The sequence below is a fragment of the Thermobia domestica genome, chromosome 17 (genome assembly GCF_964235325.1).
Source record: "Thermobia domestica chromosome 17, izTheDome1.hap1.1, whole genome shotgun sequence".
Classification (NCBI taxonomy): domain Eukaryota; kingdom Metazoa; phylum Arthropoda; class Insecta; order Zygentoma; family Lepismatidae; genus Thermobia; species Thermobia domestica.
Window position 1 is genome coordinate 114,338,507 of NC_137470.1, and position 17,728 is coordinate 114,356,234.

At 34.8% G+C, this 17,728-nt stretch overlaps 1 protein-coding gene across 5 annotated transcripts in view; it reads right to left on the reverse strand.

Moving 5' to 3' along the window:
• Positions 1–930: 930 nt before the first annotated feature.
• The window catches only part of LOC145674655 (uncharacterized), a 41,540-nt gene continuing 24,742 nt past the window's right edge, over positions 931–17,728 (reverse strand). For 3 of the 5 annotated variants that reach the window (XM_081744876.1, XM_081744877.1, XM_081744875.1), the window contains exons 4-6: positions 10,776–10,890; positions 10,173–10,255; positions 936–1,546 (exon numbers count right to left, since the gene is read on the reverse strand). In XM_081744876.1, the coding sequence (XP_081601002.1) occupies positions 1,405–1,546; positions 10,173–10,255; positions 10,776–10,890 (340 nt within the window). In that variant the 3' untranslated portion in view covers positions 936–1,404. Of the gene's footprint in view, positions 1,547–10,172; positions 10,256–10,775; positions 10,891–17,728 lie in introns of all 5 variants that reach the window. The other 2 variants (XM_081744874.1, XM_081744873.1) reach the window with 2 other exon arrangements.

Genomic DNA, 17,728 nt, shown 5'->3' on the forward strand with positions numbered 1-17,728 from the left:
ATATTCTTTGAACATTATCTATTATTTGAATTTATTTTTTAGTTGTATTCAGTATTTATCTCCATTATTTTGAATTAGTGAATAAATAGTGAATAAATTCCGTCAGTATTTAATTTAGTGGATAAATTTTAAATTTTAAGTGCCTACTTGCCTTTCTGTTCTCCAGGATTTCAATGCCTAAACATCCAGTCTATAGTTATAATTAATAGGTTGACAGCTAAGGTAATTCTTTTACGACTCCATGGAGCAAAGTATGAACTAATTTTATTTATTGGTCGATACGTCTGAAATCCACACACTTCATTAAGTCAAGTCACATATTCAAGTGGTGAAATGTACCTTTTTAAAGTTATCAATAAAGAAACCAAAGTGAATAAGCTCCATTTGTTGAGGAATGGTCAAACCAGAAACAAATTTACAACTAAATTTTCTATTAATAGTACTTGAAGTACTTTCTAATGTAATTAACAAAAAAAAAATGAAGGTTTGAATTGAGTACCAAAAATAAAAATTATCGTTTTCTCAGATTACAAAATCAGTGTCCTTTTACGCCACTATAGTATTAATGTGTATAGACATCTTCATACATATTTTTCCACTAGTAAATTCTTAATAACTTAATCAATTTCAGAACGTTTTTATTATTTACTGAGAAATATTTCAGTGAGAGCTACTATCAAGTTAGTCCATTCACATCAATGGTATTGTCAAATAATAATGCACACTTTCATTGCTAAACAGATAATAGATAGAAAACTTCGGTTGACATGTACAGGCTCACAACTTGTAAGAATATATTACTTGGTTAAGTATTTTGAACGCCTGACAAAAATGCAATAAGGGTCTATGTATAGATTTTTAAAAAATGTCGAAAAATAGATACTGAAAGTAAATATAGAATAAGTAAATTAAACAAACATGGATTTTTATTAATTTTTATTATTAACTTTAACAATTTTAATTCATTTCTATTATCTACATTTTATATACTCTAAATAGTCTCATTTTATTACTCTAATATTTAGATAAAAAGTCCGAAATAAAAATTTAAAAGTTCCATAACACACTGTTCACGGTAAAAAACTAACTTGACATTTTATATTTAAAATTTGTATACAGGTGACAATAAACAAATTCATGACTCAAAAATATCTCCACAAAAATTTTTTAATGTAAAAAACTGACTTAAATAGATTTTTTCAAAAACTGAGTATTCATTAATTAACCGAATTTCAACTGTCAAAAGATATTTACGTCAAAAGATCAAAAGCAAAATTATTGCAATAACTAGACAAAATTCCATAAAAATCCAAAATCTTGATTCAAAAGTCTATACTTTTTTGCCAAAGAAAAATGTTCATAAAGTTGGAAGACAGTTGCAAGATTGCTTGAAGTGGCTTTTAATTAATACAAACAGTCGTAGGATGTAGACGGTCTAGACTCAGCATCTGATTGGCTTGCACTTGTGTACAGCCTTTCTATGGTTCTTCCATTGCGCAAGTGAATAAAATTCATCTCGTTGTCTTCTCTGGTGAGGCTCCTAGGGCTTTAAAAAATACATTATCTCATTAATAAACAATACTAACAATATTCTTCAGATACATATTAGAGTAATACTTTTAAAACTACAATAATAATTACAACACTTTTAGCACCTAAATATTAGGAGGCACGGTAAAATACTGGTACCCTTCTGGTCACAAAAACCTAGACTAAATTTACAAGATTAAGTACGAAAAAATTACACTAGATCATTACGAATTCCCTTAGGTCTGACTTCTACTCCCCCCCCATTTTTGCCACTGATAGAGTTTTAGAACTGTACGAGAATTACTCCCATATGTATATCGTAATTTTGCTTCTTATACGGTGTACGATCAAAATGTTGCTACCGTACAGGAAAATAGGGGACAGATCAAAATGATGGACCCGATTTCAGAAGTTTATTCTGTCAAATCTAATAACCATATATTATTGTAAGACATATGCTAAGAAAGATTAACTGTCAAGTTTTCTTCAAACATATCACAAGTGTTTTATGTGAGCAACTCGCGTAACACAGCAAACAGGAAATTTATCTCAAAAATACTATAGAGGATAAGAAATGAGTGTACCAAGTTTTATTTTGATAGTCAGAATAGATATGCGGAAAAAATACGCACTTTCCCCACATACCTATTCTGTCTATCAATATAAACCTTGGTACACACATTTCTTATCCCCTATAGTATTTTTCGAGATAAATTTGGATTGTGTGCTTTTACCCGGGGTCACTCCAGAGGGGGTCAAATTTGGTGGGAGGGATTTTTGGAGGGAATTTACCCGACATTCTCCCAATTTTCCCTGTACGCTACGGTCCCCAATAAATAGCATCTGTGGAAAGCTTGTTTCATGTTGGAGTGAATGAACTATAAACCACGACTTTCCAATGAACAGTGTTGATGCAAATATTTCACTGCGAGTCTACGATTTTCTTCAAACTAACAGAGTTAATGGGCCTCAGGGACTTACTGCAGTGTTATGGCACCAAATTTTTTTGTGCATGAACATATCTTTATGTTTATCAAATGGACTAGGTTTGATTCGGATGTCCGGATGAAAGGTTCATGTCCGTTCCTTGTTGGTATTAGACAGTAAAGTACTTTCTATCTCACTTATTTAAAGAAATAAAACTGATCTTCTGGGGAAAAGGAGTATCCCTACGAAATTTGGCTTCAAATGGTTTCTTGAGTCCTTATTTAAAAACAGAGGTAACGAACGTATCACAATATTTTTTATAGATTCGGAATTTTAATAATTTCTTCACATCAGTTGTCGCATATCAACGAACTTAAAGAGTACGTTACTGAATTCTCTATGTCTTTGTCTGTCTGTCTGTATGTTCGTCTGTCTGTTATTTGTGATTTTTTTAAATTTTGAACTCTGCATTCGATAGAGCATCAAAAACTATCAGAGAAAGTGATTAAATTTTTCGCGTCACTCTTACCGTTTCTGAGATATTGGCCAAAAAATGGCCGATTTCGAGAGATTTAAGGGCCATATCTCGTTAACCGTAAGACATAGAGACATCATATTGGTGTTGATCAATATCTAAATGGATGGTAAATATTTTGATACCTAATGGTAACCGGTGGCCACTGCCCAACTGGCTACTGTTTATCCAATGGCCAGTTGGCCAGTGGCCACCAATTATTATCGGGACCAAAATATTTACTATACTCTTAGGTGTTGACTAACACCAAATCATCTCTCTATGGTTTACCGTTCCCGTGATATTGACCAAAAATGGCCGATTTCTAGATATTTAACGAGCCATAACTCGGGAACCATAAGTTGTAGAGAGATTATATTGATGTTGATCAATACCTAGCTAAGAGGATGGTAAAATTTTGGTACCAAATAATAACCGGTGTCCACTGTCCAACTGGCCACTTGTTTGCCCAGTGGCCAGTTGCATAGTGGTCATCAATTTATATCGGTACCAAAATGTTTATCATTGTATTAGGGATTCATTAACACCAATATCATCTCTCTATGACTTTCCGTTTCCGTGATATTGGCCAAAAGATAGTTCCGATTTCGGGAGATTTAAGGAACCAAATCTCGGGGACCATAAGTCACACAGAGATCATATTGGTGTTGATCAATACTTCAGAGGATGGTGAACATTTTGGTACCAAATATTAACCGGTGGCCACTTATTAACTGTCTACTGGCAAACTGGCCACCGTTCCCCAGATATTGACCAAAAAAGTTCGAATTTCTAGATATTTAAGCAGCCATATCTCGAGAACTGTAAGTGATAGAGAAATGATATTTTGCTAATTTTTGTGAGAAAGTGCGGATAAAAATATTTACTTTTACATCTAGGAACAATGACAGTTATCCTTCCTGTTCCATTCTTTTAAAGTTCGTTTTAGCAATGCTCTTGAAGCATTCTCAACTGGTTTATTTTGAATACTAATTACAGAGTTATTTGTGGTAGGACTTCTCACGAATTACTTGATACTACTTACAAAAGTGCAGTACAACAGAAAATGAGTTACAAAAGTCTTTAGGTGATTTGCTGAAAGAATTGTTGTTTCAAGAGTCCCAGTGAACAAAAAAAAAAAAAAAAAAAAAAAAAAAAAAAAAAAATCGAGTATGTGCAGCAAATTATACTAACATATATCAGTATTTCGAGTTTTATTTTACCTTCTGTTCTATCTTTACTGTATTATGAAGATTGTAGTACTGATACTGCAGATAAATGTAATTTTACTTTGTTCTTCAGATATCAACCCTTTTAGAAACGATGATTGATTTTCCTCTTACTAGTTAGTCTTCTATGCAAAAAATGCATAGGATGAAACACATGTTACTATAAAATAGTGGCGTGCTTTCAAATAATTTTGCTTTTATTCTGCTCGTTTCGGTACTCTTTTGATAAATTTCTCCTTGGTTTTGATTTTAAGGAAGTTAACTGGACAGGTTAATGTAGTGGATACACTTGAATTGGTAGTGAGATAATTTAAAAAATGCGTAAAACAGATGCTTACTAATTGTAATCTATTTGTAAATATGTTATTGCTCTAGGTCTATTCCATCTCTTTTTCTTTCTTTAAATCATTGTAAATCAAAAATATAAATCATGTATTTTTGCGGCTTAAAATTACCGTACTTTCCTGTGTGATAATGTTTTGATTTACAACGAAATTAGAGTATGCATACAGAAATATTATCGTTCAATCTACCCTTGCCTTTGGTAAAATGTTCTTGATCTAAAGGAAGTTTGTAAGGATCTAGAGTCATTTTTTGGGCGTAGTTTTTGAAAGGCAATCTAGGGTTTTGTGAACAGAAGTGTACAAGGGTTCTATGCTTCGATCCGACCCCATATGAGTTTGGGGTGAGCAACATTAATGTTCGTTAGATTTATCAGGGTTCTCTTGTTTTCCTTCGCATTTTCATTCCGCCAATTTTTTTCCACAATCATTTACTTTAGTGAGCTATTTGTGTCTTTTAGCCTAAAGGGCAAAACGTGGGACCTGAAACTAGAAATAGCATTACGCTCTCTTTCACCATCATAACGTACTAGAACTGGCCGTGGAAAATGCATACCTTCCTAGGGTTACCAGACGTAGTCTTTTAAGAGTACATGTACTCTTTTTCAAGGCATGTACTTTTGTACTCTCTCTTTTTTCAGTGAAGTATTCTTTTGTACTATTTTTACCTGGACTAATAATTGATGTGAATTTCAACATGCTAACAAACAAATAGCCCTCATTTCCTTCATTTTAATCTTGATATAGTAATTATTACAGTCAATTCAAAGTTACAATGTTTAAAAAAATTTACGGTAAAGCCGCGATTATCCGCGAGTGCTGCGAAAAGGTGCTTCGAAAGCAAGAAGCAAAGATGAGTGACTGATTTGTTTTAAAAAGGCGTAACTGAAAACTTTTTTTTTTTTTTTTTTTACAGAATAGTATTGTCCTTTGTTTATTGTTCTTTATTTTAGTGATTTAGACGTAGAGCAAAGGTTTCTGTTGTATTGTACAGTATATTAAAAGTTTTAGTATGTTTTTTTTTTTTTTGTACAATAGAAAATAGTTTTTATGCTGAAATATTTTTTTTTCGTGTTTGCACCTTATTTTTAGTCTCTCTTTTCGGGTAGTCCTTTGCCACCCAATTCCGCGTATAATCGTGGCTTTACTGCATTTTAGTGGAAAGAATGTTGAACATTTGTTGGTTATCAAACTCATTATTACGATTATTTTTATTAATAAATTATGGGAAACTTGTATAATATTTATCTATTATTATTATTATTATTATAGTGAAATTTCAGTTACACTTTATTCATTTATATTGTTTTCTTTTTCAGGAGTCATTGCTAAGTGTACTCTTTTTTCACTTTGACGATCTGGTAACCCTATACCTTCCCCGCACATTATTTTCAACGAACTTAAAAAGATCGTTACTGAATTCTCTATGTCTGTATATACATACATATATATGTATATATATGTGTGTGTGTGTGGGAGGGGTCTGTTATTTGCGACTTTTTTTTATTTTTAGCCCTCTAATGTATCAAGCATCAAAACTATCTGAAAGAAGTGATGGAATTTTCGCGTCACTCTTACCGTTCCCGAGATATAGGACAAAATTTGCCGATTTTGGGAGATTGAAGGGGCCATATCTCAGGAACCGTAAGTCATAGAGAGTTCATATTGGTGTTGATCAATACCTAAGACGATGCTGAACATTTTGATATAAAATAGTAATCGGTGGTCACCGGCCAACTGGCCACCGTTCCCAAGATATTGGCCCAAAAACTTCTGTTTTCGGGAGATATAAGAAGCCATATCTCGGGAACCGTACGTCATAGAGATATGATATTTTACGAATTTTTCAATTTTGTGCCCTCCATTTTGAGCATGTGTCTTCGCAAAACAACACATCGTACAACGTTTTAATTGAGATCTTAAACAAAACATGTGAATAAAATTTAGTACTCAAGGAAAATATAAATAGATAGATATATCACAAGAATTGTTTAATGAGTATAATAATAAAGTGCATAGATAATAATAAAATATATTGGTATAAAGCCTGTAGAAGTTAATAAGAAAAATTACTGTATTTTTTTTTTTTTTTAAGTTCGTTCTAGCAATGCCCTTGCAGTATTCTCAACTGATTTAATCTTTCTTCCCTAAGGTTGTTTCTCCGAGCGAATATGGCCAGACGGTTGCCGTTCATGCTCCACAAATTATAAGTTCACTTGTTCAAACCTTATTATTAGCTATTCTGATTGATATTTTACTGAGTTATTTCCCGATCGCACATAGCGAATGATTAAATGAAAATGAAATCTTTCAGTTCAACGTCTCACGTTATGCTCTTTAGACTAAGGGAGGCGATGATTAAAGCAACTGAATGATGATGGAAGAATTGGTGAAATGGCAAAGTGTGAGGAAACGGGAGTGCCCTGAACAAACTCACGGATGCGGATGTTGTCCACCAGGAACTTACTTGGCAGGGATGATTGAATGGTATGTTTTATATGTAGTCTCTGGTTAGTTCCTTTCCAAACTCTTTTCACGTGCTTCATTGTAATCTAACTTTTACAGCTCTAACTGGAACTCGAAGCTCGAAGCAACTGAATTGGATCTGCCTGTATCAGGCACTTTCTAGAATTCGACACATATAGGAGTGGTGTAATCAGCACCAGAAACTTTATTCCCCAGATTTCATGATATTCTCATTTCTTACAGAGGCTGTTTGAACCTCTGAGCTACATTGAAACGAGAGCAATACGATAAAAATATTTTGTTCCTATCAGAGATCGAACCCGGGTTGGCCAGTTAGTAAATTGTCGACTTATAAACTACGAAATTGCGGCTCATCCAAAACACATATAACACTTATCATTTCTTTGAGCTTACTAGTCAATATAAATATGTTTTCCTCTCTTAAAGAAAATCATATTCTATTTTATTTATACGAATCTACTAATAATATCTACTCCGCTTTTGCTGAATGTGTTCAAAAGATAAATTACTTTGAATGCCATGCACTATGTGGGTTAGTGTACATGTAACATTCATAAGGCTTAATAATGCTACATTTATCTATGTTGGAAATTACTAATTCCAAATATCAGTCTTTGAGGTTGTGCTGTCAAAGTAAACATTCAACTCCATAATCACGAATTATAAGAATACCTTTTCAGGACCAACGGTTTAAACCTCCGTAGGTCGGCTCCTAATTAACCTAGAGAAATGATTTGGGTGTCTATCTTTTTATGAAGAATAACACTTTTGAAAGGTGTACATTTAATCCATATCAGGGGTCCCGCAGCGGAAAGGTAGGGACAATACTTGGATGCTGTTAGTTAACCCACCCCTCAGCATTTGGAGGGGAAAAACTTGTCCCAAATTGCCACAGAGATATGAGCCATATTTCATTGGAAAGCGTATGGAACACAGATTCCAACAAGGTATCTTTTCCGCCTCCCATGCTCAACCCCTAAAAGAAGAAGAAGGAAATCAAAAAGTCGAAAAAATACATTTTTCGAAGTTTGTAGGGCTATGGCAACACTGTTATTTGTCGTAGGCGAGAGGGTCGCAAACAGTTACCTTGTTGGAATCTCTCTCTCATGAGCTTTTTAATCAGGTATGGCTCATATCTATGTGACAATTAGGGGCGTCGCAAGGGCTGCCAACGTCAGAGTAGACTACAGTCCATCGAAAAATATACAGGATGGTTCACGTAGGTAAGATGTTCCGAATTTTTTACTTCGTTGCTATACGTCCTTTAGTTTTTGTACAAAGGCCACCAACGTCTGGCGTGTATGTGAGAACTTTTCTCCTTGTGTAAGACAAATAACAGTGTTGCCATAGTCCCACAAACTTCGAAAAAATGTGCTTTTGAATTTTTTAAATTTTCTTCTTATTCTTCGCAAGGGCTGCCAACGTCAGAGTAGACTACAGTCCATCGAAAAATATACAGGATGGTTCACGTAGGTAAGATGTTCCGAATTTTTTACTTCGTTGCTATACGTCCTTTAGTTTTTGTACAAAGGCCACCAACGTCTGGCGTGTATGTGAGAACTTTTCTCCTTGTGTAAGACAAATAACAGTGTTGCCATAGTCCCACAAACTTCGAAAAAATGTGCTTTTGAATTTTTTAAATTTTCTTCTTATTCTTCTTTTATGGATTGGGCACAACTTGAGTACGGGAGCACAAAATTTACTTCGTTGGAATCTGTGTCATAAGATATCCAACGAGTGTGGATTGTATCTCTGTGACAAGTAGGGCCGTCGCAAGGGCTGCCAACGTCAGGATAAACCAAAATATATTTCGAAAAGTATGTACAGGTTGATTCTCATAGGAAACACGTTCGAAACTTGGTACTGCACTTTCGCCTTTCATTTTTTTACATGATTGTGCTCAGTGTTTGGAAAACATGTGAAAATAGTTTTTCTGCGTTCTACAAGTAACAGTGTTGGTAGGCTTTTAGAAATTTTCAAAAAGAAAAATCTTCTTTTTCTTCTTGTACGGGTCTGGCACGAGGGGCACGAACGTTAGTTTGTTAGAATCTGCGTTCCATAAGGTTTACAAAGAAATATCGTTCTTATTTCTGTAACAATTAGAAGGGGTAGGCTACTAGGGCCGACAAGGTAAAAGTCTACGATTCTCTTGAAATCCCTGTCCGTCCTGAAAAGGTATTAAGTGTCCTATTTATCGATATGTTCCATCTTTGTTAATATATTTTGCAAGTTTTTACGTGTAAAGAAATCTAATTATATTATATAAGGTGAAAAGCTAAATTGTAAAGTTTATTATTAACAAACTCACTCTACACAATATAGTGAAGGAAAGACGGTAAGAAGATGCCGAACATGGAGGATGCTTGCTTCTTGCTTTTAGTTTAGCATCTGAAATACTATTCTTTTAATAAGTACGAATACAAATGTGAAATTGTATATTTTAAACCTTTTACTACTGATAGTACCGTTATTATTATTAGCATCATTTGGAACAAAGTGTTTTGTTATAGTCTACAATTGAGAAAACTTTTTATGATCTTATTCTTTAGTTACTAATCTACACGGAAATCAAAAGCAGCTCCGGCTCTACCATGTGTGCAACACGTGCATTTGTACGGTGTGGCAAGTTTCGAGGGGGAGGCAAAATCTGTCATAACTATATTGTTTAAAATAAATATTTCTTGTTGGAAACAGACTTCATGATGATGGTACTTAAATTTACTAAGCTGACCTTCTACTTGAATACTACATTTATAAATCATGTTTAGGTTGTATTAGTTTACGGTCACATGGACAGCGCTAAAGCAAATGGTCAAACAATCCCCAGGTGTTGTTCATAATGATGTAGCATACTTAAAATCGCGGCTTTTAAGATTTGTTCTTTCTGGAGAAAGGCGGCGGCAAATGATACCATTGAACGGGGCGGTAAATTACTTCCGGGCCAGCCCTGACTAAAAGCCGTGCCTTCAAGGTTTAAGGAAATCATTAGTTGAGTTTATTTTGACTAACAGTGCTGCTACCTTTTCACTATGCGTGAAGCTAATGCCACTTGACATGCACTTGACCTTTTCACATACTACTAATATTAAAATAGAACTCTAAATTAAGGGAAAAGACAATTGCAGAAAGGAATGATTATAATACCTAGATGTGATGGAGACAATGGATCTTTGGTCTTCTTGTACCCCATACGAGTTCATCATCAGTAAATCACGAAAATACACCGGCTGAAAGATAATAATAATAATAATAATAATAATAATAATAATAATAATAATGTGGTGTAGTATCTAAAACAAAATTGTTAAAGAGCAATGTTAGAAAAATAAGTAAACAAATAGACATACATTTAGTATGAAACCCTTCAGACACGCATACATGCATAAAACTGATTAATAAAGCAATATCAAGTAAAAATAGAATTTGCACACTAAATGTGGAAAAATTTTTCAAGTTTGAATCAAGTAATAACGTTTCTACGAAATTATTTACTGTGGAATTCTGTCCAATTCCAGTGAAATTTTGGTTCAATCAGAATACCCATTGATCAAATTTAAACTTTATGAAAATTAGTACAATGTAGATTTTTTCAAAATAAAAATTTGGTTCGATAAAAATTCTATTTGGAAGAGTTTTTTACTTTTCTGTTGACTAATAGACAAAACTCCTACCAAAAATAAGAAAAGAAAATGATACCCGAACCAATTAACATGACAATAATGTTCGCAATTTTACACATAGTATTACCTCATGGCCAGCTGATTCATTCCAAATTGCCATTGTAGGCTCATGGTAAGCTAATTCCTGATTCATTACTAATTGTGGTAATGACACTGATGGCTCTTCCATAATCTCTGTGTCACTGAAAATAGTATATCTTACATTAGTAGAATTTACAATTGTAATTTCTAATTCCACAGAGAACAAGAAATTAAAAAAAAAATGAAACAACACTTGAAGTAAAATATTTGTCGTAAGTAAAAAGGAATAAATAGTGAGTGAAGAAAGTTTCACATTGTTCATGATACACATATCAACTCATAACGTAGAAATAAGTTTAAGATGGGCAAACACACCACTCGTATAGGAAGTAATGCAAAGGGCATAGAATTGAGGAGCGTTCTTTCAAAACTCGATAGAGCATAATTTTTGAGAAACAGAGGTATATGTAGGATATGTGTGCTTTTTATGCAAATAACCGAGTTGTGAAATCAAAATTGGCGAATCTCGATACGTGCCGTGTGTATAGCATGGTGAAGCGTGAGCGTGTTGTCAGAACTCGATAGAGCGCATGCACAGCGATTTCTCAGAACTCGATACAACACATGGCAGAAACACCGACACGATAACAAGGTCTCGCTCCACGTCTACGTCTGTGTCACTTGTGTTACATAGAATGAACCAGTCTCTCCCAAGCACAACCAAAGTCATAGATGAATGTACACACTTTGATGCAAGATAGAACATAAAGCAAGAGATTGATTTGAAGAAGAAGAATGTATATAGGGCTAACTACAGACTGCATAAACGTCGTGCAAAAAAGTTTTATAATGAAAGAAGAAATTCCTGACGTAATTAAAATCCGTTTCGATATGCAGCAAAATCAGCCACTACCTAAATTATCCGTAGGTGAGGTGTAGTATTCCAGGCAAGTTTGGTTCTAAGGAGTGTATCGAAAAGTAGTTAGCAACATTGGGGGTGTCGGTGTGCACTTGTGAGGCTACACAGACGGCAAAACCTGGAAGCAGCTGGTCAGTTGAAGTCTTATAAACGGATAGCTGCGTGCTTGTTGCTGTGTTCAGAGTTGAATGGGAAATGTCGCGTGTGAAACGGAAAGTGAAGTGGGAAATCCTGCACAATCGGTGCACCATCAAAGGCATAACATACAATCAGATAGGAAAAAAGTGTGGGGTTCATCATACAACTGTGAAATCGGTCATTGAGAAATTCGGTGAACATTACTGCTTTGAAGATATGCCGAGATCCGGGCGAAAAAAGGATCACAGAAACCCTGGACTCGACCGTAAAGTTCTGCGGTTGATACACCAACATCCATCAATGTCTGTGAGGGATTTGGCTACCAAAGCGAGAACGTCCATAGGAATGATGCAGCGTGTCAAGGCCAGACATAATTTGGAGACCTATAAGAAGCAAAAACGTGCGAAACAAACACCAAAGCAGAGACAAACGGCACAAACAAGAGCCCGCAAGCTGTATGACAACATCGTAAAGTCACCATAGCCATGTGTGTTGTTGCACGATGAAACGTACGTAAAAGAGGACTCAAAAACACTTCCGGGACCCCAATATTATACTGCACGCAATGCTGGGGATGTATGTGCTGCTCAGAGGTACGTCGACGTGGAAAAATTGGAAAAAAAGTACTGGTATGGCAGGCAATCTGCTCCTGTGGTTTGCGCTCCGGTATTTTTTTATGCAGAGTCCACCATAAACGCAGAGGTGTATCGAAAGGAATGTCTACAAAAAAAGACTGCTGCCATTGCATAAAAGGCATACAATTCCCCCTTGTTTTGGCCCGACTTAGCAACAGCACACTATGCTAAGACGACAGTACGGTGGCTCAATGGACAGAGCATCGAGTTTGTAGGGAAACACATGAATCCACCAAACTGCCCACAACTCCGTCCAATCAAAAGATATTGGGCAATTGTCAAACGCAACTTCCGAAAGAATGATAAACCAGTGCGCAACATGGCGAACTTCAAGAGAAACTGGGCCGCAGCATCGAGGAAATGCACCGTCGAGACTGTGCAACGGTTAATGGCTGGAATTAAACAGAAACTGCGTTCATATGTACGACGGGACATGTAAGTTGTATTTTCTTTGTCATGTAGATACATAGAGGTTCTCTATTAATAAAAATGTGGGTTTGCTTCACTTTTTATCTTTTCTTATGACTTTCCTGACATACGCAATGTTGCTAACTACTTTTCGATACACTCCTTATAACTTCTGCATTATGATTCACTCTAAACCTCAAATGAAAGAGAATATACATTTCTACACCTGGTTGGAAACCGAATAATCTAAGGGATGCAATCAAGTGGCATCTGTTTTGTTGCAATTTCTGTTAGAGCTTGAAAGAAAAATGGAAATATGTTCATCCACTATTCATCTTTTCTCAAATTCATGTCCAGATCAAAATAAGAACAACGTAGTACATTGCCTTTTTGGAAAGAAGTACAAAATTTACATCTATACGTCATTTCTTTCCGATCAGAGGACACAGCTACATGGCTCCTGATCATGTGTTTGGTAGAGTTGAGAAGGAAGGACAGAAGAAAGGAAGTTATTTTGTCACCCAATGAATACTACCGAATCCTGTAACCCCATGGAGTTGTCAAAGTTCTCAACAGGAACTGGCAAATCAAAACACTGAAGAAGATTTTGAAAACAAAGTTGCCAGTTCACATAGGGATGCAAGTATCATATCGTACAGGAACTCCTCTACAGAAGTATATAGTGTTTCTGTAAGTGTGCAGAACACTTACACTAGGTTACTTGCCAAGGTTTCTGTTACAAATCTGGAATTAATACATGCCACAAAGAAATGCTGCGATTCTCATGCCTACAGAAAATGAACATGGTATCCAGTGAGAACAAGAAGGACCTAAAGAAACTCATGCACTTTTTCGAAACGCCAGAAGAAGCAAAAGTATTTTATGAAGATGTTCTCAGATACTGCTAACTACAATGTATGCTTCATTACGTACTATTGTAATTACTTTGTATTCTTACATTTTGGTGTTACTTTTTGAGATTCGTGTATATTATCTACTTTTATGACTATTATTTTTTCATTCATGTAACAATGACGATATAACCCATTACACTGTATACAAAACTGAGTCAGTAAAACAAAATACTGTTAAAAACTAAATAAAGAATACATCATGACGAAATAAAAATAGTCACAAAAATAACAAAAACGATAATACTAGCAGCAAATTCAAGTTCAGTCACATTCCTTTGTTTCCCGTCCATTTCTCTATCGAGTTTTGAAAAAAAAAAAAAAAAAAAACTACATTTTTTAAAGTGGCGAATTCTGTGATAAATATGTATATCCTCTTGGAGGTTCATGCTATTTGAACTTGTCGCAGAATAATAATTAGTGTTACCTGAAATTACGTTTCAGTAATGAAAGGTTTTGTACAATAATAATAACAAAAATGCAATTCCTGTAAAAAAGATGTTTCGTGCTTTATTGAGCTTTGAAAAGACGCTCGTAATTCTAATTGTTTTTGCTTGTTTGTTTGTTTGTTTGTGGATTGGCTTGTCGCACAATAAAATTCACTGGCAAGCATTTGTCTCTTTTTTCCGGAGATGAACTTTTCACTTTCTTGAATAGAGATAAGTATAGTATATTTCTTTAAAATTGGCAGTTCAAGGTGACGGATGTAACTCATACGACACACAAATCTCTTGCTTTATTTTCGATATTTGCTTAATTACTACAAATAGCAGTCAAGCCATTGCAATCCTGCTGTATTGGAAGACTATTCATCTTTACTAAAATCAACGACAAAATACATCTCACTATTTCAAAATAATCAACTTTGTCTTATTAATTTTGAGTGGTCTTACTAATGAACAGCCTTGAATTTAATTATACAGAGTGTTGAGTTCAATTTATGTAGAGCATTTGGTCCTAATTAAATACAATTGCTGGCATACTGGTTTTACCTGTAAAACGATGACTACAATACTTGCTAAACATTCAGCTGCTAAGAATTTAAACTTAATTTTTCAATAAAGATATTTCTATGCATCATTCTTTTCTAAACTCTCAGGGCCTTATGCAGAGTCGTTTTGACGAATGTTTAGTGTCATACTAAAGGCCCGACTACTGCAGGAAACATGTTAGTCAAACTCTTTAGTATGGCACTAATCACGCCTCAAAACAACTCTGCATAAGGCCCTTAAAGTCTTTAACTTAATGTCGCCATGATTATGTCCTTGAAGCTAAAGGAGACGCGTGATTAACGAAAGTGAATGGTTATGGAAGATTTTCTGGAATGAGAATGACTGAGAAAACGAGAGAACCCACAGAAAACTCGTGGACATGATATTATTGGCCACCACATCACATGGCTTGGGATAAAAACAAGGACTCGTTATATCGAGAGTGAGCACTCTACTACTTTTGCACGACTTTTTATTAACTAATAGAACTTTCTGTAATACTTGCAATATGGCCATCTTTGCTGACCTTATAGCTTGCACGTGCATTTGGTGCAATAGTTGTCAGTGGTAGAGCATGGAAATTTGAACGCATTATGATGGTTCGTATTTCATTTTACACTGTAGGCTTACGTCTCATACAGCCTTCGGTGCTTGAAGGGACAATAAATCTCTGCGAATATCAACAACAACAACAACAATACTAGCAATAATAAAAATATGCAGATTTAAACGATCTATTGCAGATACGAAAGCATCCAGTATGTAATCTAACTAAACAGGAACGGAGGGTGACGTCTGATACTCACGCCAAGGCCAATGTGGGGAACCTCGCTGCTTTATTTGACTTCAGTCGGGGCAACGCAGTGATTGTAAACAGTGTGTTTGTGTTATGCCGAATAGCGAATGTTTGTGTGACGCTTCGAACAATGGACAAATTCCTGGCTCAACTGGTGACAGGGAACGAAACCTCGACCCACCATTGAGATCCTGAGAACAAGCAGGAGTCCATGAGGTGGAAACACTGCGGGGACGTTTTTCGTCGGACAACGAGGTCCAACAGAATATTTCCCAGTGGTTTGCTGGTCATGACAAAGACTATTTTTGATCTGGGATTTCTTCGCTGCCCACAAAGTGGCGACGGTACATAGACCTCCATGGGGACTACATAAAAAAACAGTGATGACAAGGTGAACCTATCTGCATTCCTTCCTTGGACGCTCCTCGTATGTACATGTAGCAGTTTACATATAAATCAAGTAATGAAATAACGAGTAAAATACTCCTAATCGTAAAATTGGTTCCTTGTTATACTTTTTATATTTATTTATTTATTTTTGTCTAAGATTGACCTTTAATTGCTATTAAAACAGTATTTGTTATGTTTGCCATCCAATAATTTAGAAATTCTATTAAGCCTAGAAATTCTATTAAGGCACATAGTACTTCACAGACTCATACTGCAGGTCAAGTTCTTTCATCATGCCAAATTTGATCCCGATCGGATCATTTACATACACATGAGATTTTGTTCTCGAAAATATGACGCAAAATTTGGCCGCCTGTAACTCTTGAACCCAAATCCTGCACAATATAATATGTCAAACATTTATATAGTAGGTCAAGGTCTACGCCAGTTTTGATTCCGATGAAATGTGTTCTACTGAACTCGTAAGACATATATAATCCTTGATTTTTCACATAAAAAGGACATGAACAGAAAAATATAATAATGTAGCCTATATGCATCCTCAACTATTTACGTTATAGCTCATTGTGCAACTAGACAACATATTGTAGATTATACATGTATGATATTATAGATATAATTATTGTAAAACTAATTTTTACATAATTAAACTCATTCTCTTCAGATTTAGATTGCCAAAAGACGAAGATTTCTTTCAGCTTTCTTTGTTAGTGCCAAGTGTGGTGGTAGGTTTCGAGGAAAATAAAAAGTTAAGAAAAAGATGTATTGTGTATATTATGCTAAATGCTGTTTCGTTCAAGGATATTATACAATAGATAATATGCCCACACATCAAAATCATGTAGTTATATGTCACAGTTTTAATACGCCCACTCCAGAAGGCTCTGTTGGTTAAATTTAAAATCAATGTTCCGTAACTTAAAGCTAAAAATTACACAAACAAGAGGCATTAGAGAAAGAATATTGTTGCTTACAAAACATGGAGCTTGCAAAATATTTGAACTTCAGTGTCTGTTGTGCAATGAAATTAAAAACGTTTTTGCATTATTTTAAACGTGGAAGTAAGGTGGCAATCCAGACTGTTGAATTTAAAATAGCTTCTCCATTCCCTGAGAATTTACGGAATTTGTTTATCTTTTCCTTTTATGCTTCAAAACCAGCAAGCATCAGAATGATCTTCACTCCGTTGGTTAATAAATAAATAAATAAATAAATAAATAAATAAATAAATAGAAGGCAAAGGAACTCCTTAAGATCACAGAGAATGCAGCTAATTTAAATTCAACAGTCTGGTTTATTACCTCATTTCTTCGATAAAAACAGTGCAAAAACGTTTTTAATTTTATCGCATAAAGCATACAGAAATTCAATGAGTTTATTAAAAGGTGTAGTATCTCCTTATTTTTTATTTTATTTTCTTTTTTTTAATAATTTGAGTTTAAGTAAGCTCTGATGGTATGAGAACAGAATTAATATACTGAGTTCTCAACCACGAATCAGTTAACTAAAGACGTAACAAAGCAGGTCACGATTGTGACAAGAAATTTCACTAACCCTTCAAGTGATTTACTGGAGTATTAATTTCAGTATGTTTTGCTGTTAACGAATACTATTAGTGGTTTCTTCTAAGAGTCGAAACTTTACCATTATATAAATCCACGAATCACTGTAAATATTCCTTAATTATCACGTACTGATGAAGACGTCCAATAGTCATTGAAACGTATACAAATAAAGTAACAATACTAGTGTTTAGATGCAGTTCAAGGTTAGTATACTAGGCCTATTA